Source organism: Micropterus salmoides, unplaced genomic scaffold (assembly GCF_014851395.1).
Source record: "Micropterus salmoides isolate LMB-PRFRI ecotype aquatic unplaced genomic scaffold, ASM1485139v1 Ms_hic_scaffold_5, whole genome shotgun sequence".
NCBI classification, from domain to species: Eukaryota; Metazoa; Chordata; class Actinopteri; order Centrarchiformes; family Centrarchidae; genus Micropterus; species Micropterus salmoides.
The window spans coordinates 22,062,303-22,085,724 of record NW_024044237.1 but is presented as its reverse complement, the minus strand read 5'-3'; the positions used below and the strand labels follow the sequence as shown (position 1 = coordinate 22,085,724).

At 42.9% G+C, this 23,422-nt stretch overlaps 2 protein-coding genes across 3 annotated transcripts in view; one reads left to right on the top strand and one right to left on the bottom strand.

Moving 5' to 3' along the window:
* Positions 1 to 23,422, top strand: part of mrpl11 (mitochondrial ribosomal protein L11) — a 46,346-nt gene that overhangs the window by 7,686 nt on the left and 15,238 nt on the right. For both annotated transcript variants that reach the window (XM_038699727.1, XM_038699726.1), the window contains exon 2: positions 3,566 to 3,744. In XM_038699727.1, the coding sequence (XP_038555655.1) occupies positions 3,566 to 3,744 (179 nt within the window). The remainder of the gene's footprint in view (positions 1 to 3,565; positions 3,745 to 23,422) is intronic.
* On the bottom strand, positions 14,061 to 19,624 carry tmem265 (transmembrane protein 265). Its single transcript, XM_038699725.1, has 2 exons — positions 18,541 to 19,624; positions 14,061 to 15,726 (listed from the first exon to the last, which is right to left on the bottom strand). The coding sequence occupies exon 2, from the start codon at positions 15,722 to 15,724 to the stop codon at positions 14,660 to 14,662; it is 1,065 nt and encodes a 354-aa protein (XP_038555653.1). The 5' UTR covers positions 15,725 to 15,726; positions 18,541 to 19,624; the 3' UTR covers positions 14,061 to 14,659.

Here is a 23,422-nt window from a genome sequence, read left to right as displayed (position 1 = left end):
ATGTAGAGAAACATAAACGAACCACATAAAGGTTAACACATTTTATAGGTTAACAAATTTACACTCAAATTAATCTTTATCAGTTCCTTTTGATAAGATATTAATCTTTGATTCTTTATTTCATGTGGCAACACAGAATCTGCGTTATCAGAAAGTATTTGACTTAATTTTCTTCACTTGTTCATTTCTAATTATTTCGCCGAGAAATGAAGATGAAAAGGCAGATAAAGCGTAATAAAGGTTATTGAACCGGACTTGATTCTGTGTTGTTGCAGGTATAAAGCCTGATCCCACTGAGAAATCAATTAGTATTCAGCTTTTATTTCACCTGACTGCAGTAAAAAGATATAAAGAGGGGGAAAAAAAGACACGCTTTCCTCTAGGCTGATACAATGTCAGTATCATTTATAGTGAGGAAGGTCTGGGACTTTCAAACTAAAGTGATCTTTTGGACCATTTCTTCCATTTTTCAGAAATGTCATTTTGTAGAAGATCAATATCTGTAACCTTGACTTGTAACAGATTTAGAACATTCATTGGTGTTGGCTACTGTTTGGCTTTTTTCCTTAATGAAGACTAAAGAGAACCTAATAGCCTAAACAACAAACAGCGGTGGGCTTCACTAGTACAATTAAACCCACATTTTTGATAGCAAGCTGATTAATCTCTTTAATCAAAGTCAGCTTTATCCTTGAAAGTGCAGTCAGTTTTAATTATGCTGAAACACGCCACAGAAGCTGTTGTTACTTTAGAAATTTTAGGCTTGTTATAATGAATAAGTGATGAAAATATAATGAGTTTATAATTTCAGGGTATCTTTTCACAACAGTTTGTTACGGCTGTATGTTTCCCTGTTCTGTGTCCATGTTCTGTTCTGTTCTGCTCCGGAAGTGCTCCAGCTAATTGCTGAACGAGGTCCACCTGGCCTTGGAAGGCGGTCTTTAAAAGCTCCTGTGCAAGCGTCAGAAGAGAGGCTTTTTGATTTGGGACTGCTGGTCTTGCTGCCTCTCAGCCTGGGCATTTTGTGTTACATTCTTATGTTTTTGGTGTTCTTAAGTTATTGTCTTGTTAAGTTAATAAATTCCACTGATTTGGTTGTTTTTAAAGGTGATTATCTGTGTTAAGTTTGTGTCAGTGTTGGAGTGTTGTTCGCCCCATGTAGCCACCAAACGGTGGGGCGTAACAAGTTTATGTAGCCGTGCACATTATCATCAGGTGGAATTTTTCTACTGCTTTTCTCTTGTGTGCTCAGTTTTATTGACATGTTTACTTCCGTCAAAGATACAGTGTTTCCAACTCAAGTAGGTTTTCTTGACAGGCTGCAGGGGAGCTTGAAGAAATTCCACATTTTCTAGACAGATAAGGGAGTTTGGATTTTCATGGTGATCGGCGATTTGTTATCCAAAGCTACATGAGTTGATAATTTGATGAGAGACTTCAAATTCATGAAGGACAAGAAATGCATTTATCTTCAAATTTCAGGAATAGGAATGACTTTGTTGGGTGCAACAACAATTTGGAGAAAACGGTCCAACGTGTGTGGTGTTTTCTACTCAATTATAGCACACCTCACCTTCCTATATTAGGTGGTAATTTAAATGCTGGCTTTGTGGCATGCCATTTATCAAGCATGCTTTAACAAAGTGCTTTTACGCTGCAACTCTACATGGCCTGAACAAATTGCTCTTTCTGTGTACTCCTTGTTATCGACGACGCTGTTGCCAGTAATTGCAGTATGGAATATAATATTCAGCCTAAAGAGCTGCTCAAAATTGTCTGTTCCTTTCAAATTACTGCAGCTTTGATTTGATTATTCACAGCCAAACATTAGGCCCAGCTCTGATTGAGGCTTATTGTACTGCTGCGAACCATGTTTCCTGCCGCTGCACAGCTAATGCTGCTTTATTCCTTGAATCTAATGTATATTCAGCTGCGTGAAACGTACTGTCAGTGCAGTTGTGATGCCTTATATAGGTCAATTCTTCTTCAGCGTTAACTGCTTAGCCTTGTGATGAGTGATTTCATTTTGTGAGGGAAATGCGGTTTTATTATTCATACTCCAACAGAGATTGGAGTTGCGGTGCATTAAAGCATTACGTTGTCATTTCCCCACTCTCGAAACTGTTATTCCCTTTGCCCCAAATTGGAATTAAAAGCCAATGTCTGATGCCGGCCATAATTGTTTTTCTCTCGCTGTCACAAAACTCCAGTTAAGCCTCGTCTCTCTGGACGTACAGTATGTCATTTTATTAGTTGAGATGTTTTGTGGTGCATTTGTCCCCTTCAAACTGCTTAGTAATATTTCTGCAGCTTGCCAGTGAAGGATTCATGAGTCTTTCTGTCACTGTTTGACAACAGAAGTGGGTTTTCTCCATTCAGATTTAATGCATAGGCCTACTGCTCTCTGCATTTTCTGACTCCAAAATTGATCTAAACTGTAACATGATTTTTCCAAATTGAGGAACACAGTATGTGAGTGGCATGAAATTGACCTCTGAAAGAGAGCTATTGAGGGAATTCAAACTAAATGAATTCTATTTGGCACTCTTTCTGCAGTATGCATATGACCTTAATGCCCTTACAGATATTGCGTATGGTGGTTGCACTTTAACGGCTGCTGAATAATCAGCAGCCCAGATAGAATCACAACTTTTCTTGGGAACACTTTCTCCCTGTTTGTTGCTCTAAAGCAGCATGAGGTCCCATATATCTTTTTGGTACTGTCTCCTCTGTTGATCTAATTGGATACCCTCTGTTGCCTACAATGAATCATTGCTGGACCTCTTCTCTCCCCCTCAAGTACTTATTTTTATTGAATGCAGGGTTCCCCTGAATCGCAAGGCTCAACCTTAAAACTTGTATTTGTCCCTTGGCTTCAGGCATTGATCTTTTTCTTTTTTTTTTTTTTTTTACAGCCGTGTCAGTATCGCTTTTATTCCAGCAGAGGATTATAGGCCTGCTTTTATGTGTTCTGCCTCCCCAGAGAAAGGCCAGGAGTTCAGGCCATTCTCCACACTCCACTAATTGACTCCTAATTTGGCAAATGCATTTTATGGTGGAATGTAAAGCCGACCCCTCTTTACGTTTGTATATAGGGATGACACTTCCTGTCCTCCTCCATGTATCAGTATTGTTACGTATCCCTCTGCTGCCCTTGACACTTGACCTCTACTGATGCAGAGAAAGCTGTGCTGCAGCACAGGGAGTTTAGTGGTGACACATCGGAAACAGGTGAGGCGATGGAGGCCTTTTGGCATGCACACCATGATTTTTTGGGGAGAGAAGTTTAAATCCTGCCAGTTCTCAGACTCTTCAACATGGCAGGCGTCTCTCTGCTGATCCACACTGCAAACACCTCCAGGAAAGTGGCTCTCACTGAGCCGATCGAAGGCAAAGATTTTTTTAATTACTCGCCCGCTGCGGAATGGAAAGGCACGGGCTTTGCCTGTGGGTATCTGTATCGATTTGAGTGTATGATGTTTTAATGAACCCGGCTCGTAAATTATTTGTTGCAGTTGTGTGTTCTTTAAAGGCTAATTTGTTTGTTTGTCTTCTGTGTTTTCAGTGGATGGATTCTCAGTTGACTTGGAGGCAGATTTAAGGCTTTCCAGACAGATCAGGATGTCAAAGATCTCCAAGGCAGCAAAGGCTGTGAAGAAATTGGATGCAGGCAATGTAATCCGGGCCATAGTGAGGTCAGGACAAGCAGCCCCAGGACCCCCACTAGGCCCCATCCTGGGACAGGTAAATTTACTTACGATTCCACTTCTTGTTCCATCTGTTCGCTCCAAGTAATCAAGAGTATTAACTTAATTGCAGTAGCAGGGCTTTATTTTATCAACCGACATTCTGCACATAGCTCTCATTAACCGTGAGACAATCTGATCCTTGTGACCCTATGTGATGCTTTGCCAATCACATAGTTGCCTCTCTCTGCCCTCAGTCCCCTCATCGTACATCCCCACTGGCACCTCCATCTCCTCCCTTAGCCCTATTCATATTCCCATTCTTATTCTAGTCGCACAGCTGCTTTGTGCAGGTGGACGCCACACTCTGCCCTCAGTCTGCAACTATTTTCTCAGTTTCCAGGCCGAAGATACTAACACCTCCATCCACAGCAGCTGTACATGTACATTAGCCTCACTCACACTTTACGAGCCAGTTGATGAAATGGGATTGAGCCTGTGAAGGTTTGTCTTAAATTCTTGTGTACTTCTCTCTGCTTCAATTGCTCCACAGAGACAGCTGTACTTGTCTTGTTTTTTTTATTGCTCAGGGATGCACCACCTCTTTTTGTTTTGTTTTGTTTTTTACCACTGGTGCCAATTCCAACTAGAAGAATTCATGTTTTAGCTGGTACAACAATAAAATTAAGTCAGCGGTCGTCAAGCGTTGAGCTGTGAATAAAGACAGTTTGGAGTGAGTGGACAAGAATAACTGAGGCTGAAACTGTTAAATGCTGATGCTCTGTTCATTAACCTCATCTTTCTTTCTGATCACACAAAATTATTGTTTTAAATCTTGTAATATTTACATTTTATTTTACATCAAAACGGTACAGTCTGCTCCTGCTTTAATGGCACATTCAGCTATTTAAGTTTGATTGTCCTTTGTAAGATTGAATGAAAGCAACCCTGTGGCTCGTTCTGTACATTCAAATGAGATCCAGTTAGCCTCTTTAATGGAAAGTGCTCATCAGCCTTGGAGGATGTTGCACACTTGGAAACCAGATCAATTCTCACAGTTCATCCATCTCTATACCTTAATGACGGCACCCAGAGAGGAGAATGTAAAGTGAACAAAACTGGCAGAAAAGAGCTACACGTGATTAAAAATATCAGGAAAAGGCAAATGTTGCAATGTCAGAAAGGAGTTAAATGATGTGAAAATATTATTTCTCTTATGTGACATCGACAGTAACAGTGCCATTACTTTGCGGTTCTGTTCAAAGTGATATACTCTGCTGTCACCAGCTACCCAATATAAACTAAAACATTAAATCTGTTCACTGGAAACCTGAACTCCCTGTCAGACTGGGATTTAGTGCTCAAAATTAGTGTAGTTTTAAGTAATTTTAAACACATTTCTCTACTGTTTCACCGTTACTTCCTCTATGTTGCTCTACACATCTACTTGATATAATTTCCACCTATGATTTTCACATATTGGGGCTGCAATAAATAAACAGTTTCTTTAAATGAATTTGCTGATTATTTTCTCAATTGATATTTTGGTCTAGAAAAGTTTGGAAAATAGAAATCACAATTTCCCAGCGTGACATTTTGAAATTACCTTTTTTGCCTTACCAGCAGCCCAGAACCCAAAAATATTCAGTTTAGAATGAGATCAAAAAGTGAAAGCAGTAATCTGAGAAGCTGGAACATCACGTTTGGTGTTTTTCTTGCTTGAAAAATGACAAACCATATATGTAGTTTTTCAATGAAATCACTTATTAATAAATAAAATTTTCACTGCCTTATTGTCAATAGGCTCTAACCTCACTTAGAAATGAAGCACACGCCTGTTTTCTCTGTTGCTTGCATCAGCCACTATTCTGCTTTTAATGTGAGGACCCCGGGTGGGGATGTAGCCCTGTGTGCACTCTCTCCGACTACAGCGACAACACTGCAGCTAACGAAATGCAATCAACAAAACACAGTAACACCACAAAACAAAAGGCTCCCAGCACAACAGACTCTGCACGTAAGGATAAAAACAACAATAAAGGTTTATGTGATGAAGGCTGTCAGACCAAACAAGATTCAGATCATGTCGGTGCCACAATGTCACAGAGAGAGTCACGTTAGCTAGCCGGCTAACGCCGAGCAGTTGCTAATGTTGTCCTGTGCAAAGTTGTATTGCTTTCCACAGTACTTCAACACTTAACTTGACTCATGTTACTATCCTGTGTACCACTGGTATTATGTCAAAGTGTTGATTTAGCTTGCAAGAAAGGATGTAACGGTAAAAAGCAAATGTAAATTTGTTAGCCAGCCTATAGTGATTAGGGGTGGGGGAAAAAATCGATACAGCATAGTATCGTGATATTTGCCATGGCAATACTGTATCGATACTGTATCGATTTTATTATATAAATTGCAGATTTTTAACTTTTTGGTACTAGAATAATAAAATCTTTTTTATTCCACTAGAAAACTTAACAGGACCATATAGAGGACTGAAAGTGATATGAACAAACAGAGAAATGTATCTTTTTAGATAAACAGATGTTGACAAAGTTTGACTTTAGGGATCTAATTGGAAGTTGGAAAAATCGAATCACAACATAAATATCGTGATAATATCGTATTGTGGGGCCTCTGGTGATTCCCGCCCCTAATAGTGATGCGATGCAGGGCAGCCAGCTAATGCTAATTAGCTCAGACCTGCCGCTGTTTGCTTCATAATGTTCAATTTAGATTTATTGGTGTTTTACCGATACTCTGATACACAGCTTCTCCACCTCTCAGTTGCTGTAATTAACATGACTCACATAATATTCAGTAGGATCCTTACAACAAACGTTTCCTGTAACAAGCATGGATTAGTTCAACCTCAAGCTGATAAAAATATTACTGTAATGTTGCAGTGTGAGTTTGCTTAAGTTTCCAGCATGTTGTGTGAAGCTGTCTCCCTACCTGTCTATAGCCGCTTTCACTCTGCCTCTTTTTTCTGGGAGTATTTTGCCAATATGCGGCTCGCTGCGCTGAGTGAAAGGCACGGAGCCTGCGTTGATCTGCCCCTGAGCTGGGAACATTGAAGTAACAGAACCTGAACATGTCTGGAGAAAAGTCACAGCTGGCATGCCGGTGTTTCCGCGTTTATTGTTGTATCTCTGTATGAAAGCGGTTGAGTTTCGGGTTATGCGCACTCATGAATTCAAGCGAGCACGCATAGGAGCACACGCCTGGTTGCAATCTTGGAACCGCACCGCTAGTGGCCGCTGAAAACTCCTGAATTCCCCTTTAATCAAATAATAGTTGCCACTATCTGAAAATAATCTTTCCACCTCAATTTCAAATAACTCCATCCAATGATTTGTTGCTTTTTTTAGTAGTAAGTAATTAATCATTTTAATCATTAAGCAATTCAACCTCTTCCAGCTCTGTCCTTCTTTCCCTCCAAATGCTGAATCATTTCTAAAGGTAATGTCTGTGCCGTGGCTGTCGCTGTGTTAATACAAAAGATGTCTGATTTCAGCAAAAAAACTCAAAACCCACTGTACACTGCCTTCCCACCACTAAATGGCAGACAGACACAGTTAGCGACGAGCTGGTGAGCACAGTGGAGCATTTAGCCACTGAAGAGCCAGATATTTTTCTCAGGAGTTGCTGGAGGCCAAAAACGGAGCTAGTGAATATTCGATTTAAATTCCACGGGTGGCCAAAAACATGGCTCCTAATGTTGCTCTGTAACTGCTGAAATGTTTAAATAAGAAACAGTGTGCTAATAAGTTTGCTTTATCAACTGAAAAGGTGACAATGTGTCAGGTGTTGTGTTTGCAGCTTATTTTCGCTGCTCCCAAGTGGGGAAAAATCTATTAATTAATTATGTTTACAGTATTAACAATTGTTCCCAATAATCTTGCACACACACAGCAAGTGATCAAAACCTTTGGACTGGTGTTTGACAATTAATTCACTGTTGAAGGAGTAATGCAGTGAGTGGTACAGTAATGATTCCTACAGTTGGGAAACATCCAGACATTTTTATCCAATAACAAAGAGGAGGATCTATGCTTTAATCTCATCCCATTCCAGCCTATTTTATTCCTACTAAAAAATACAGCAGCCAGGATTTAACTGCTGCCAAGTGAAGAGAACGTAATAACCCAATTTTACCGTCTGTGCACTGTTTACCAGTTAGATGTATAATTGATTTTAAGATTTTTACTGATCACATTTAAGGCTCAGCTAAATCTTCCTCCCTCTCTACTCAGCTACACTGGAGACCTCCGAGTTTCCTCTGAGCCGAAGCTGAGAATTCAGAAACTCACTGTCAGTGTCATGACTGAAAAAATACTTTTTTTCTTGTTGCTTAATTTTGCATAACAGAAATGTTTGTACACTTTGTATGAAAAAAACATGTTTTTTTAAAAAGCAGAATTGCATTACTTAACAGACAGGGTGCATATTTTTAATGAAAGCTTCTGATAGGTATGCATATAAACTCCAAACAGCAATCTTTTTTTTTTTAACCCTCCTTGTCTCTCACATCATATAACACAGTCACATGACTGTTGATATGTCAGCATCAGTAAGGTATTTTTGGGTGTTCTCACCCCAAAAAACACTGTTTCCTGTCCCAAAGTTGCTATGGTTAGAATTTGATCATTTTTGAAGAATCTGAAATGTGTGACAACTCGAGATAACAAACAAACTAAGAATAGTGGTTTCTTTACCAACATGTATACAGTGTTGTCTTTACTGCCCGTCTTTGTTATCATTTTATTTGAACACTTGTCTCTGTGCCCTGTCCACATATTCTGTTTCAGCCAGAAGCTTGTTGAATTATGTATGTATGACTCTACTGAAATTTTTTTTCCTTTTAACCGCTACATTTTATTTATTTTTTTAACTACACTTGTACTTGATTTCATGAACTAAGCGTAGGAGCGACATAAGTGCAATGTATTATCAATTGATTATTTTTTGGTTGATCAATTTATCATTTAGACTGTAAAATGTAAGATAATTGTGACAAATTGCCCAAGGTGACATCTTCACATTGCATTTTCTGTCAAACCGACCGACAGATTTAATTTCAGTGGTGGAAAGTAGCCAAGTACATCCACTCCAGTACTTGAGGTACTATATTTCTGCAATTCCATTTTGTACTACTTTATACTTCTACTCCACTACTCCTCTGTTGCTAGGTCAAGCTGTCACATTTGGTTCAGTACAAAACTGGCCTACACAAGCACTCTACACAAAGTTAATAGCTCAGCAGCCCATAATTAACAACCTAGTTATCAGATTATGACTGTAACTGCCGTCTTTCAATAGACATTTAACGAGGAAGCATATTGTGAATCATAGCGGTGCGGTCAGTCACTGGTAAGTGGCGCTCCACTGCTGAGATCTACTGATTCTGTCTGAGACAATGGGGATTCAGTTTAGTCAGTTCACTTTAAACGTTTGTTGGTAAAGATTTGTTTGTAGATTTATTGAGCAAAACACCTTCTTACGTTTGAGAAGCTGGAACCACAAACTGTTATTTTAGGTTTAACAAATAGCTTTGACAATTAAGCTGTAACCAAATTAATTAGCGATTAATTTTCTGTCAATCAGCTAACTGACTGACTAAATGTTTCAACCCAAGTTCTTTATTTACTTTCATCTGAGCATCAGGTAAATTGACCAGTGCTTATCTCCTGTTTTATTCTGATGGCATCCCAACATCAGTAAGCTATTAGTATGCGTTTGTCTCCAGTATTGCATTGCATATCATAGAGTCTCTGAGTCTTTTGCATCATTTCTTTCTCATAGGATATACTTTGAAGTTCTCTCCAAAAGCGTTGGTACTCATCGTGTGTGCTATGATGAATGATTTAGACATCTGTCTGTTAAATGTGGCTCCTTCTGCCAGACAAGGTGGGTGTGAGCTTGTAGGCATACTGTAGCTGTCGCCGTGTCAGGGGTAATGAGGTGAGATGGGTTGTAACCAAGTGCTCAACCAAGCAAAACAAAGCCATGTGTTTATCTAAAGGTGCCTCCTCTTGGACTGTTTGGGATGTCATTGTTGTCGGGGCGGCATGTTGTGTGCGTTTGTCTCTCTCGGCTCTCGTGCTCCATCAAGCTCATGGTGTGTGTAGCGGTAAATAAATGGCAGTCGGCCGTCGCTCTGCTTTAGGCTGTGCCCCGGCCCTTTAATCTTAACCAGTGTCTCCTCGGTTTTTTCCCTCATCTCTGGCTAACCACCCTAGACAGGGGAAGTGCAGAGAGGTAGGCTGCCTGTCGGCTGCGGGGCAAATTTAAACAAACGAGCGAAATAAAAGAAGGAATGGGAGACAAAAAAGGGAAACTGACAGCTTTGGTACAAGAGAATAATTACAAGCCAGAATGAAATTAGCTCAGGCGAATAGAGGGGAGAGCACCAAAGAGAGTGGCAAAAGAAGAAAGAGCGCCCCGTGCTCTTTTTTTTTTTTTTCTGAGGAGCAGGTTCTGAGAGTCGGTGGGAGCTGAGGGAAAATGCTGAGCATTGTATCTAGAGCTTAACAGGTGTAACAAATTCTAGGAGGTAGTCATTTGCCGAGGCTGCTGCCTATGCAGTCACTCCTTTTAGTATAATAGAAATATGAGAAGTTGCCCAAGAGGGAGTGCATCCAGAATGTGTGTGTTTGAAATGTAGAGTGAGCAGGGAGGAGGAGATGAAAGAAACAGGGTAGGCGAGAGTTGGATGCAGTCTACTACACTGGTTATCCTGTTTTTAGTTTTTTTTTTCCCCTTAAAAGTCTCTCTGAATAGGGGAGAAATTCCCCACTGAAACTTAAATTCCTTTTTGTGGCTGAGTGTGTACATTAGTCTCAATACATCCTGAAAATATAGCCTGTAAATCAAGCATAAAGCAGTGAGAATAAGCGCTTGCATTTTGACAAATAGCCCCAATTTCAATTAATAGGACCATTAAAGCTCAGAGGAGAGGTTGACGACGTGTGCATTCAGTCGCTGTGAGCAAACGAGACAGTTCACTCTGGAAAAAAAAAAAACATCACACACACAACAACTCTTGACATGCACACCCCATCACATCAAGAAGTCTCTCTCTTTCAGCATTAAAGGCAGACAACACGACAGCACACTCAAGGATTACGGCGAGAGGTTCTGAACTGATGGGGCCGCTGGCATAATTGTGATAAATGACGGCCTTTTGTCAGGGTGCCGCTCCACGAAGCAAAGAGCAAGCTTTTCTAGTGTGTGTGTTGGGGGGGGGGGGGGGATCACAAGTATTAGTATGAAAAAATATAAAAACATGTAATTTTTTGTGACTGAAGAAAGCGAGCTGATTGACTTTAATATAGTGGAGGTTTTTAAAGAATGAGGCAGTTATTTATCCCTGAGGTTTCTTGGCCTTGAATAATTTGGACTGACTCCTCCAGTTCTTTCCTTTATGTGGGTGACAGGCTCCCAATAATGCTCCTACATAATAGCCAATGAACCATCAACACTGGGCGAGTGTGAAACACTTTATTAGTTTGCAATCTGTCCTGGAGGTGTAGCTGACAACAGCTGTGGAATAACTTCACAGTGTACACATGGTAATATGTCCAAGTTCCATATGGTACACATAACGTGTACGACTCAGAGGCTCGTAGCTCTGCGAGGAAACAAGGCACTTGTACTGTACATCCTCTACACCTGCTGCTCTGACCCATAATCCCATGATGCCGAAATAGTACAACGCCAAAATCTTGTTTCAACAAATTAATCCATCCATAATTCAAACGGAAAGTGAAAACAGGATTTGAGGGTTGGGCAGGCAGCTAGACAGTTTTTTTTTTTTTTGTGTGTGTGTGTGTGTGTGCGTGTGACTCACAGAGACTTTGAGACAGGTACAGACAACAGCAAAACATGAATTTTGAAAGTGTAGTGAAACTGTAAAGGGATTACTTACATTGGTATTCTGTCTTTATAAACAATGTACTAAAATAGACCTGCACTGTAGTTTGTGTTGCAATAGGATTAAGATGATGCAAAATGCCCATCTTGAAGCCCTGCCATTGAAAGATTTTATTCATGGAAACGACATCTTTCATAAATAGTTGGCATCTTGAGTTATGCACATTTTGTTGTCTGGAAGTTTTAACAGTAAAAGTGGTCCTAAAACACACACGTGTGTGTGTGTGTGTGTGTGTGTGTGTGTATATATGTATGTGTGTGTGTGTGTGTGTGTGTGTAATATAAATAAAAAATGTGTGAGGAAAATAAGTATTTGAACACCCTGCTATTTTGCAAGTTCTCCCACTTAGAAATCATGGAGGGGTCTGAAATTGTCATCGTAGGTGCATGTCCACTGTGAGAGACATAATCTAAAAAAATAAAAAAATCCAGAAATCACAATGTATGATTTTTTTAATTATTTGTATGATACAGCTGCAAATAAGTATTTGAACACCTGTCTATCAGCTAGAATTCTGACTCTCAAAGACCTGTTAGTCTGCCTTCAAAATGTCCACCTCCACTCCATTTATTATCCTAAATTAGATGCACCTGTTTGAGGTCGTTAGCTGCATAAAGACACCTGTCCACCCCATACAATCAGTAAGAATCCAACTACTAACATGGCCACGACCAAAGAGCTGTCCAAAGACACTACAGACAAAATTGTACACCTCCACAAGGCTGGAAAGGGCTACGGGGAAATTGCCAAGCAGCTTGGTGAAAAAAGGTCCACTGTTGGAGCAAACATTAGAAAATGGAAGAAGCTAAACACGACTGTCAATCTCCCTCAGACTGGGGCTCCATGCAAGATCTCACCTCGTGGGGTCTCAATGATCCTAAGAAAGGTGAGAAATCAGCCCAGAACTACACGGGAGGAGCTGGTCAATGACCTGAAAAGAGCTGGGACCACCGTTTCCAAGGTTACTGTTGGTAATACACTAAGACGTCATGGTTTGAAATCATGCGTGGCACTGAAGGTTCCCCTGCTTAAACCAGCACATGTCCAGGCCCGTCTTCAGTTTGCCAGTGACCATTTGGATGATCCAGAGGAGTCATGGGAGAAAGTCATGTGGTCAGATGAGATCAAAATAGAACTTTTGGTCATAATTCCACTAACCGTGTTTGGAGGAAGAAGAATGATGAGTACCATCCCAAGAACACCATCCCTACTGTGAAGCATGGGGGTGGTAGCATCATGCTTTGGGGCTGTTTTTCTGCACATGGGACAGGGCGACTGCACTGTATTAAGGAGAGGATGACCGGGGCCATGTATTGCAAGATTTTGGGGAACAACCTCCTTCCCTCAGTTAGAGCATTAAAGATGGGTCGAGGCTGGGTCTTCCAACATGACAATGACCTGAAGCACACAGCCAGGATAACCAAGGAGTGGCTCTGTAAGAAGCATATCAAGGTTCTGGCGTGGCCTAGCCAGTCTCCAGACCTAAACCCAATAGAGAATCTTTGGAGGGAGCTCAAACTCCGTGTTTCTCAGCAACAGCCCAGAAACCTGACTGATCTAGAGAAGATCTGTGTGGAGGAGTGGGCCAAAATCCCTCCTGCAGTGTGCAAACCTGGTGGAAAAACTACAGGAAACGTTTGTAATTGCAAACAAAGGCTACTGTACCAAATATTAACATTGATTTTCTCAGGTGTTCAAATACTTATTTGCAGCTGTATCATACAAATAAATAGTTAAAAAATCATACATTGTGATTTCTGGATTTTTTTTTTTTTTTTTAGATTATGTCTCTCACAGTGGACATGCACCTACGATGACAATTTCAGACCCCTCCATGATTTCTAAGTGGGAGAACTTGCAAAATAGCAGGGTGTTCAAATACTTATTTTCCTCACTGTATGTATATGTATGTGTGTGTGTGTTATCTCCAGCTGATGAAGACAAAACACAGTTGGCAAGGATGTTTGACCACGAGGCCCATGAGTCTGCAGGTTTTCACTCCAACCAAACACCACAATGACTGATTACACTGATTTCCTGCTAGACAACTAATAAGTGATATCAGCTGGTGTTCCCTTAGTCCACGGGGTTGGAAGATGAATCTGGAAGGTCAGGACATTAAACAATAGAATATGATCAAAAAACATTTGCTACACATGTCTATTATTTCTGACTCTTCTTTAACCTTTGCTTTTAAAAAAGAAAAGCTGGATAGCTTTGCGTAGTCGAGCCTCTGAAACCTATTCAAATAAGAAAGAGAGCATCACTTGGGGTCGGGAGCAGACTTTGATTTAAAGGCTCACAAGCCCAAAAGATTTGGTTCCATTGGGTTAGACATTGAAATATTGGAGCACTGTGGAGAGTGAGTTTTACTGGTGGATGCCTTTTCAATCGTGTCTCTGTGGTACTGAAGGGAAAAAATAAATCATCACTCCTCTGTATTACTTACTTATTACTTTTCTCTTTGCAAGTTCTCTGTAAGTGACAGAGAAAATGTACACTAAAGGTCACAGTCTGTCTTTTGGCATCTTAAGGCAGAAGAGCGTTGATCAAATTTTTCCCTGAAACGACATGTGCTTAACTCAAATAAGGAAACCACAGATAATCCCAAACAGATAATGTACATGGAGTAGCAAGAAATCACAATTAAAACTGTTTATGAAGAAAACCTCAAGCCATCTGGATGCATCAAATTCAGCTAATCTGAGGCAGTTTGGGCAGTTGTGCCCAGATTAAAGAAGGGAATAAACACTACTAGACCTCAACGTACATTTCTGGAATATCCTTTACAGTCCGATAAATGTGGTCACAGTGTTTAGTTTAAAAATACACGCCCACAAATGCATTTTGAGTTATTCTTAGCACAACAAGATGTGCAGAAAGCCAAGCTTGCCAAATGCATTTCCACCGCTCTGCATTATACCCATCACTGCTGTACTGAAAGTTATCTGTTTGGATGTGATACTGGCTTGGCTGGTCTGAGTTTTGGGTGTGGGCGTGCGTACATGCTTTTGTGCATGCGTGCGTGTTCAGAGAGACTCTAGAGTTCATGGGAGATGAAAGAGGGCCCTAAGGGTGTGTCTGTGGGCTCCAGGCTGACGTGGGAGAGAGTGTGGCTTTGGGAGCGAGACAGTGTGTGATAATGAGAGGGAGGAGCTTTCCCCTGGGTCTGTCCCTCTCCCTGCCCTGAGCTCTGGCTTGGCAGGGTTGAGTCTCCTGGTTCTATTCCAGCCACAGTCCCCGCTCCCGCAGCACCGTGCTCCTGCTTGTGTCTCTCCCAGGCTGAGCTCAGCTTCACTGCCAGAGCCAGCAGGTTCTTTCCCAGGAACACAGTGGACACACGAGGGTCCCTGTACCACAGCATGCCTGTGCCCCTCAGAGCCAGTGTGAAGATATTGATAGTCACCAAGCTGAGCCAAGGGTACAAAGCCTCCTTACGGGGCCCCCTCTGTCCTGGCAGGCCGGTGGCCCCCAGCTCTGTGAGGGCCACACAGGGCAGCAGCAGCAGGAGAGCGTAGCAGTAAAAGAAGACTAGGCCCTCGGCCCACATGGGCAGCCTCTGCTCAACCACCCCTCCACTTCCTGCTGCAGCCCCTCCTTGGGCTTCCCACAGCCCCGCCTGCAGGTCCAGCACATCCAGCAGGTCCACCACCACCCACAGGAGCCGGCCACGCACCTCCTGCTTCCTGCGCTGCGGGGACATGTGGTCAGCTCCCGTCAGGATAAGAAACAGGGAGGGCAGGCAGATGGACAGCAGCAGCGTCAGGGTCTTCCTTGCCAGCGGATCGGGCGGCCGGCGCTCCTGCCTGTAGTTATGACAGACGAAAAAGAGCTTGAGCTGGAGCAGGGACAGGAACAGGAACCAGAGGGCGTTGGCAAAACCACGACGCGGCGACCGCGCCTCTGACACCACGCCGGCCGACACGAAGCGCAGTGCGAGCAGGAAGCCCACATCACCTAGCAACACTGTCACACACTGCCACACGCTGGGTCCTGGAAGACCACGAGCCCCCAGCATGCTCTGCTCCAGCAGGTAGAGGTCCACCACTGCCATCGTGCTCACTGTGACCAGGGTTGATACGCACACCTGGGGCGTGGGTACCATGCCTGAAAGAGAGACGCACACATGCACAGTGGTAAATCTGTTACATCGACAGAATTCAAACTCTGCTCACGTTGCATTACGCGGTGCCATCTGTCCCCATTAACTACCAGATATGCAAGATAAGAAAACATTCTTGTTTTTTTCCCAGCATTATTCAAACTAAATGTTAAATAGTTTGATGTTTGTTGCTATGGTTAAAGACATTGGCTGCCTAGTAAGCACTAAGCGTCCTTCATCTTTGGCCAGAGCTACATCTACCCTGGCTGCTCTAGCAGAAGCCTGTTAAATTGTTTTTTTTACTCTGCAGCTCTTTGAATTAAATAGTTTCCATAAAGGTCCCAACATTGCTTCTTTTTGATTTTGAGATTTTCCCCAAGTTACTTTTTTCTGTGTATTGTTGCTGTTTCTGTTCTTTTTTTGTTCTCTTATTCATTATTAATTAATTGTGTTCAGGCGCAGCTAGGTGCCCTGTCAAAGCCTTTTCTCTGCCTCTATAGTCTGCCATGTTTATTCTCATACTGTGCTGCAGTCTTTAATCATTGCAAAGTCCCCTCTCATTTCAGATGAATATTGATAACTTGCTATTTGTTTAGAGATGCGTTTGACTGTCTTTGTGTACTCTGGGTGAGTGCATGCAGGCAATGCTAATCTGGCTGAATTTTTTTGTTGCAGCTCATATCTCAGCCACGGACAGTATAAACCCCAGTATTGACATAGCCTGAGAAATGACCATTGCCTTTACAGTGTAATCGAACTGACCTCTCTTTATCGTATTTAGCTGTAAAAGCACAGCACAGACCAGTGGACTGTCAGTTATCTTCTCAGCACCACTCGGGAGTGTCAACCCCTCAACAGGATCAATGACATTATAATATAAAAATCATTACCAGCTCAGATGTGTCGTAATGGCAACAGTTGAGCGTGATCGAGCGAGAGATTGTCAGCATGATTGCGGTCTCTGAGAAAAGTCTGCCAGTGGAAAGTGTGTATTGATATCTTTCCGATGGAAGACGCATCACTTCCCTCACTGTAAGACTAACAGGAGCTCTGCCACCTCCTCGGTGCTGTCTGAATCATTGAAGAGGGCTGAGGAACTCCACTGGGTAAAAAAGGGGGCTTGAGATTGTGTGTGTATGTGGAGAGGGAGAATGAGCATATGACTGCAAGTGAAAGATTAATAGGCCTCTTGGCTGTCTACATGCCTAATAAACTGTTACTGCATGATGGTAATAGTTCATAAATAAGCTCAGGGGGGGAAGAGGTGAAAGTGATGAAGAGGAAAAGACTCAAATGCAGATAGAAAGTGACTTCCACCCACTTATATGAAGACATGCATTTGATGAGCCAGCTTGGCCTGAATGAATCCAAGTGTATTCATCACCTCCAGTATTGAAATATCACAGACATTTGGAGTTTGTTCTGAAACCGATGAATCAAAGAGATGAGGAAAGGAACGATCTCAACTGATTAATCCGCTCGGAGGCATGGTGGGAGGACAGGCGTGGATCATGCCAGCATTCGTAATATCTGATTGTCTATGAAGCCTTTTGTCTCACCGCATACTGCAACATGATTATTATTCTCCTGAAATTGAATGAATTTCACCAAGCCACAGATTGAGAGGATATTGAAATTCAAATTTGTTTTATTCTTTCTCTGGGAATAAACCCAATCTACAGGCGCAGGGTGGGGATGGAGAAGTTTACAGCCACTGTTGCGGCTGGCTTTTTCTCGAGGTCGTGCCTCTTAAGTTATTCCACCTGCGCCTTAAATTTCACCCTGGAAATCTCCCTGTCAGCCTGTGTTTTGTGTTTTGACTCCCTGTCAACGCTGTGTAATTTATTCTGTCCTGAGTGAGGGACCGGGATGACAGCCCGTGTGTCCACTCAGCTCATCAATAATGACCAAATTCATCATTCCCCTGCCGGGAAGTGACACTGCTGTTGACAAGGTGAGGTAGCCTATTTTGCTGTAAGCATGAGTAATGGCATGTAATAGTGTGTAGGTGAAAGATTTGTTCATTTTTTTTTCTCCTCCAGCCTTAAGTGTGTGTTGTTTTGTTCTGAAAATCCATTTTTGTCCCACCTTTTGTCTTTAAGCTTATATGGTGTGACACTAGTGCACAAGACTCTCCCTCCATCTGCGCTTGTATCTAAGTAATCATCCAAAAAGCTCTCATTCTTTGCAACAGGGATAGAGATAAAGCAAAGGGGTGGAGGCAGAGCAGTTGCCACTTGCATTTGTTTTCTATTATTATTGGGTGTTATCCAAATGGACAGAAATCCATGTAGAGCAAACATTAATTTGTCTACACCCCAAGTTTATCTCCACAAATACGCCCCATAAAGCTCCAAATTACATCAAAGACTAGAATCCCTCACAAGTTATAACAGGTGCCCCTGGAGCACCAAGGGCATCAGGACAACATCTCTGCCATTATGTGCAAAGTAATTAATTAATATAGAGCCAGCCAGTGTGCAATCCCTGATAATGCCTTGCTGAATAAATCCGCTCTCCAGACTTAAAGCCATATGCACAAAACATCTGTTGATTTGTCAGGTATTGCCTGAGGGGCTTGTTGTTTTGCATTTTTTTTTTTTACAGAGTTATCAGGTTTTGTTTTTCTTTTGGAAAAATGTGCCGTTATCATTAGCTGCCCCAGCATGCAATGCTGTTGTGTGTTTGCTGATCCTTTGGGCAATTTAAAAATCTATTAAACCGCTTCTCTGCAACACCTGTTTCATAACTGCCCTATTAACAGCAGGTATTGTGGGTTTATCCGTGCACGGCTGGTAGTAAATTGAAGCTTTAGTTACCCAAACCATTCGTCTTGCACTTGGGCTCGATCCTCCTGGCTTGATTTACAGCAAGTAATGTGTTTTCCCCCACTAGTAGAAGCGCTGTCGGTGACCAATAAAGTCTCTCTTTATTGTCGTTGATGAGCCGGGCTCGGTGATAAAGTCTTTCTTACAGTCCGGGTGTTTGTTCACAGTCAGGCTCCAGGAGAGGGCTCGTCTCAAGGCTGTAAGAGGGGGAAGTCATCGCCACTGCCACACCAAGCAGACCCTAGTTTGTAGGAACAAAAAATAGGCTACTTATCAAGGTTTCCCCCTCCGTGCAGATCTGGCGTGGCCGATATCCCCCGCGGCTCCGTGGTTATTGTAGAGGCTCGATCTGAATCTGGATCTGTCACTGCAGTGTCGGGCTTCTGCTGGTTTCCCGGTTTATCTTTTGACACAGCAGCGGGGGCAGAGAGCCGTGTGTGGGGGGGCGGGGGGGGCTGCTGCTGCTGCTGCTCGCTCGAGCTCCGGCTGTGCGGAGCGGCTGGGGGAAGTCGTCCAGAAGTGGAGCAGCAAGGATCAGCGGCGAACCGCTAAAGTGTAAACCGCATACAGATCAAGCCGAGAAGATGGCTCTTGAGAGAGCGACAGAGAGAGAGAGGGAGAGAGAGAGAGCCGTTCAACACCGAGAGGATAGGAGGACGAAGAGAAACTCACTCAACGCTGTCCGAGTTTGGCTGTGGTGTTCATTTGTAAGCATGTTACGTGCTCCAGTCCAGACCACCCACCCTCCTCAGCTTCTCCTCCAGCATCAGCTGTGGAAGTTTTTTAGCTGGAAGATGCTATGAATATTTCAAAGCACCCAGTTACAGTATACTCATTGGTTATGGTAATGGTGATGATGCCACTTGCAGAAGATTAGTTGCATTGTTTGGGAGCAGGCTGATACCTTATTTACCCTTCCTGGCTTGAAGTCAGAGCGGAGGAAGTGGAGCGAAAGATGCTTGTAGCCTGTAGACACATTTAGAGCTCTGAAGGCAGATGTTACAACTTTAATTAGTCCTCCTCCTGTCTGCTTACTGTCTTAGTCACACAAGGAAATCATCCCTCTGTTGTAGATTAACTCATTACAGCCGGCTTACTGAATACTTAAACACAAGGATTGGGAATTTCTGAGGCAGATCTTTGCAAAAATAAAACCTTTTATAAAAAGAAGGCTGGCTGATTTCCTCGTTCAAAATTTATTTTGGTCGACCATAGATGTTATTTTAAGGAATTTCCTTGCGTCACCTTGTCCTCAAGGTCCTGCTCCTTCAAGTGTATCTGTAGGCATTCCAGTCTGCACCTTTAGCAAAGGCTCAACCTCCCTCGTTTCTTTGGCTTTCAGTGTGCCGGGTTCATTTTAGAGTGAGAGGTTTAATCAGACTTGTGAGAAAGGGGATGGAGAGTCATCTTTCTTGTCAGATTCAGCTCTGCGCTCTGCTGGCTTCCAAGAGAAGAGAGATTTTTCCATTTTCCTTACTTCAGCTTGTGGTTTTTTTATTTCTCTTCACCCCTCTTCTTCTTTCTCCTGGCTGTCTGTCACCCCTCTCCACATGTTTATCCCATTCTCTCCTCCATCCTGCTACTATCCTCATTTTCTTTTTCTTTTTTTTTGTTCTTGTTCCCTGTGGGTGTGGTTGAAGGTCATTCTGCACGCTGGCTCACTTTCAGAGAGGGGGCGGGGGGGGGGGTGAGGCAGGAAAAAGGACAGGGCGAACAGTGAGAATAGCAGAGGAGGGCGAGGGGCAGCCAGGCGGGCAAGCTGTCCACAGTACTGTGCAGTCATCACTTCTTGCTTCAGACATGATTGGGGAAGTTTGGTAGGACACATGGGGTTGCAGACTGTCCAAGAATGCTGAAGAGTTCAACAGTGAGCACTGCTCCGCATAGAACCCGAGGCTGAAGTCCACAAACATGGCAAACATGGAGGACTCAGTGTAATTACCGAGGCATGAACCGAAAGGGTATCTCACAGATTTAGCTTTGCACTACATCGTACTGATGATGGAAAGGTTGAAAAAAAAATGAAAGGATCAAAATCAGAACTGCAGAACCAGTGATATTGTCTTTTTTTTTATTCCATAAATTCTTCTTCCTTGTCGAAACATTACCCACAGTGCAACCTGACCACACAACAGTTCAGTCTGAGATTTGGGTGTAGTATGCTAGTAGCGACTAATGCAGCCTTGAGCCTCAAGCAGAGATGAGGAGCAGCTACACATGTCTGGTAAGCTACTTTCTAACTCCATAATTTTCAAACTTGTAGTCTTTAGGCCCAACAGACGCTAACTCAAGTGACATCACTTAAGGCAGTTCATCAGATTTTACACAGCTCCCTCTGGAGCCACAAAAGGCTTTGTACAAGTTTTCTGTATTATTTTTTTTATTTTTTTACATATGCCTGTGAACAGACTTGTGTAAAATCGGTGGAGTTCCCCTTGTAAAAGAAAAACACCTTTTAGTATGCAAATTTCACTTTTATCTCCACGAGTACTCCACAAACACAACACAAGGTTTGTTAAAACATTGCTATCAGTTGTTGCAGTCTGACTTTATTCCATCCCTTGACTCTCTCTCTTTGTGTTTCTCTCCTCCACTTGTCAGCGTATGTTGTGATTGTTCAGTCATCTCCAGCGTGGAGCCTCAGCTGCCTGCGGTTCAGGCTTCTGTGTTTCTGCAGCAGCCTCCACACGTGATTAATCATGTGAAGTGGTAAAAAGCACAACACTGTCAAGACTGTGAGGGGGACCTAATGGAGTTGAAAATGGGATGTTTTGTCGTGATGCAATCCATTTTGTTCCACCTTCGCCCGCTTGCTTGCTTTCACCATGCACTCAAACAGCAAATTCTTCTTCTTCTTCTTGTGCCAGGTACCAAAAGTGAAAGCTGTGTCTATTTTCAGCAAAGGTCCAGACAGAAACAACACTGCTGAGAAGTTTTGGTTGTTATAAAGATGAGTCCCTGAATTTGGTCCGCTCCGTCAGTTAAGCGCGTTTGAGCAGCGCTCCTCAGCTCTTTTATACAAGGCTGTATATTGGCCTCAGCACAGTTCACTGGAGACTGGGGGATGAAAATCGTTTTCATTTTCCACTTTTAAGACTAATCCACTGATTCCAGGGTAGAAAATCAAGTAAAATGCATGTCCAGCATGAACTCAATTTATTTTGTGCTGTTTGCTGCGTCTGTTAGACCTAAACTGACCTGCTGCTCAGCCTCTCACTCTGTTACCCCTTCTGCAGCTGAGGGTTCAACATGAAACCTAATCAGCTGTATGACGCCAGACTGGGGCTGAATGTGATAAAATGCCAACAGCGGAGCAGATTAAATGAACAAGGTAATGAAGGTAATGAATGAGAGTGTTACACACTGAAGAGTTTAATTAACCTCGCCTCCCACCAGCCTCTCTCCACTGTAACACCTTTGTCACTGTATCGCAGCCCTCAGCTGTGTCGACCGCCCTGGGCAATTTATGTGGCCTTGTGTGCCAGTGGCAATTAATCCCCCCTCTTGCCCCAAGGCCTTATCCTGCGTCTGTGTCCTTTATCTCCATGTTTGCCACGCATCCATAAGCACAATACTTTACTTGACCTACTCTCCATCTCTTCCTTCCCCTCCTCCTCCACTCCCTTTCTCTTCCTCTCTCCCTCATTTCTACATTTCCCCCCTCTCAGATGCAGACACCTGCGACCACACACAGTGAACGCTTGCTCACCGTCAGCAGTCCCTGGCAGCTTAATATGCACACACATCCACTCTTGAACGGATAGTCTTGTCAGATTGAAATGAGGCAGAAGTATTCATACATAAACATACACACTCACCCATATTCATGAGGACCTCCCACGGCCTTGGCTTTACTTTTCTCCTCTCCCGTTGTTCAGCTCGGGCGAACAAACCCGCTCTCATTGTTCAAATATTGACCGCGATCGCTGGCCACAATCTGACAACTTTAACACACCTCAGCTGTCTCTCTTTCCCATTTCTGTCTCTCCTCCCCCGCCATCCACACACACACCATCCTGCCACACCAGTGCTACATCTTGTTAAAAAGAGTTAGTGAAGCTGAAAGGCCAATCACATTAACAGGGAGGGAGTGTCAAAAAAGACTGCAGAGAATATGGTGGAAGGGTCAAATCAAATGGACACTTCTCAGATTTTAATTGCAAATGCCTAATTGCTACCATAATTATGAGTAATAAGACTGTCCCGCGCAGATCTTGAATGGATCACACAACAATTAACTCACCAGTGCCGCTGCTGGATTTGACGACGGGAAATGTCTTCGTAGATTAGCGTTTAATCCCGATGCCCAGGATCTCAGAAGTCTTTTGAAGATGTGCTACTGAATGTCCTTGTCCGCAGCCGGCGTGGAAGGCCTCGCCTTGGGTGATGGGCTTCAGCCATTTTATACTGGAGAGCACCCGGCTCTAATCAGTCATGGTGGAAGAGAGGGGATTTATCCAGCAGTTCGGACTCGAGGATGATTAGATGCTCAGATGCAGCGAACGGGGTTAGCGATTTGGCCAGGGCATGAATGTTACTGTTCTAGTTCTCTCTCTCTCTCCCTCTCTGATAAATGTCATGTGAAGTTGGAGGGGCCAACCTTGAAACTTGCTTTCATGGCATGCCAGCCCTCTGCCACTTTTAAAGACCGTGATTGCAATTACCAACACGGTTCAATCGCGGTAATTACTGCAGTTAAACTATTAAATAGCCTGAGGCCAAAATAAAACTTGCTCACACTCTCATCTGAGATGCCTGGACTCTTGTGGAACAGTTTAATTAAATGATTACCTGTCTCTGGTGTATACTTAATTGTGTACAGAGCTCAGGGCAAAGTGTTTGCTATCTCCAAGTGGGTCGTGTCTCTAGTCCT

Coding starts and splice junctions, on each gene's coding strand:
- tmem265 (XM_038699725.1), bottom strand. CDS start 15,724: ATGGTACCCACGCCCCAGGTGTGCGTATCAACCCTGGTCACAGTGAGC.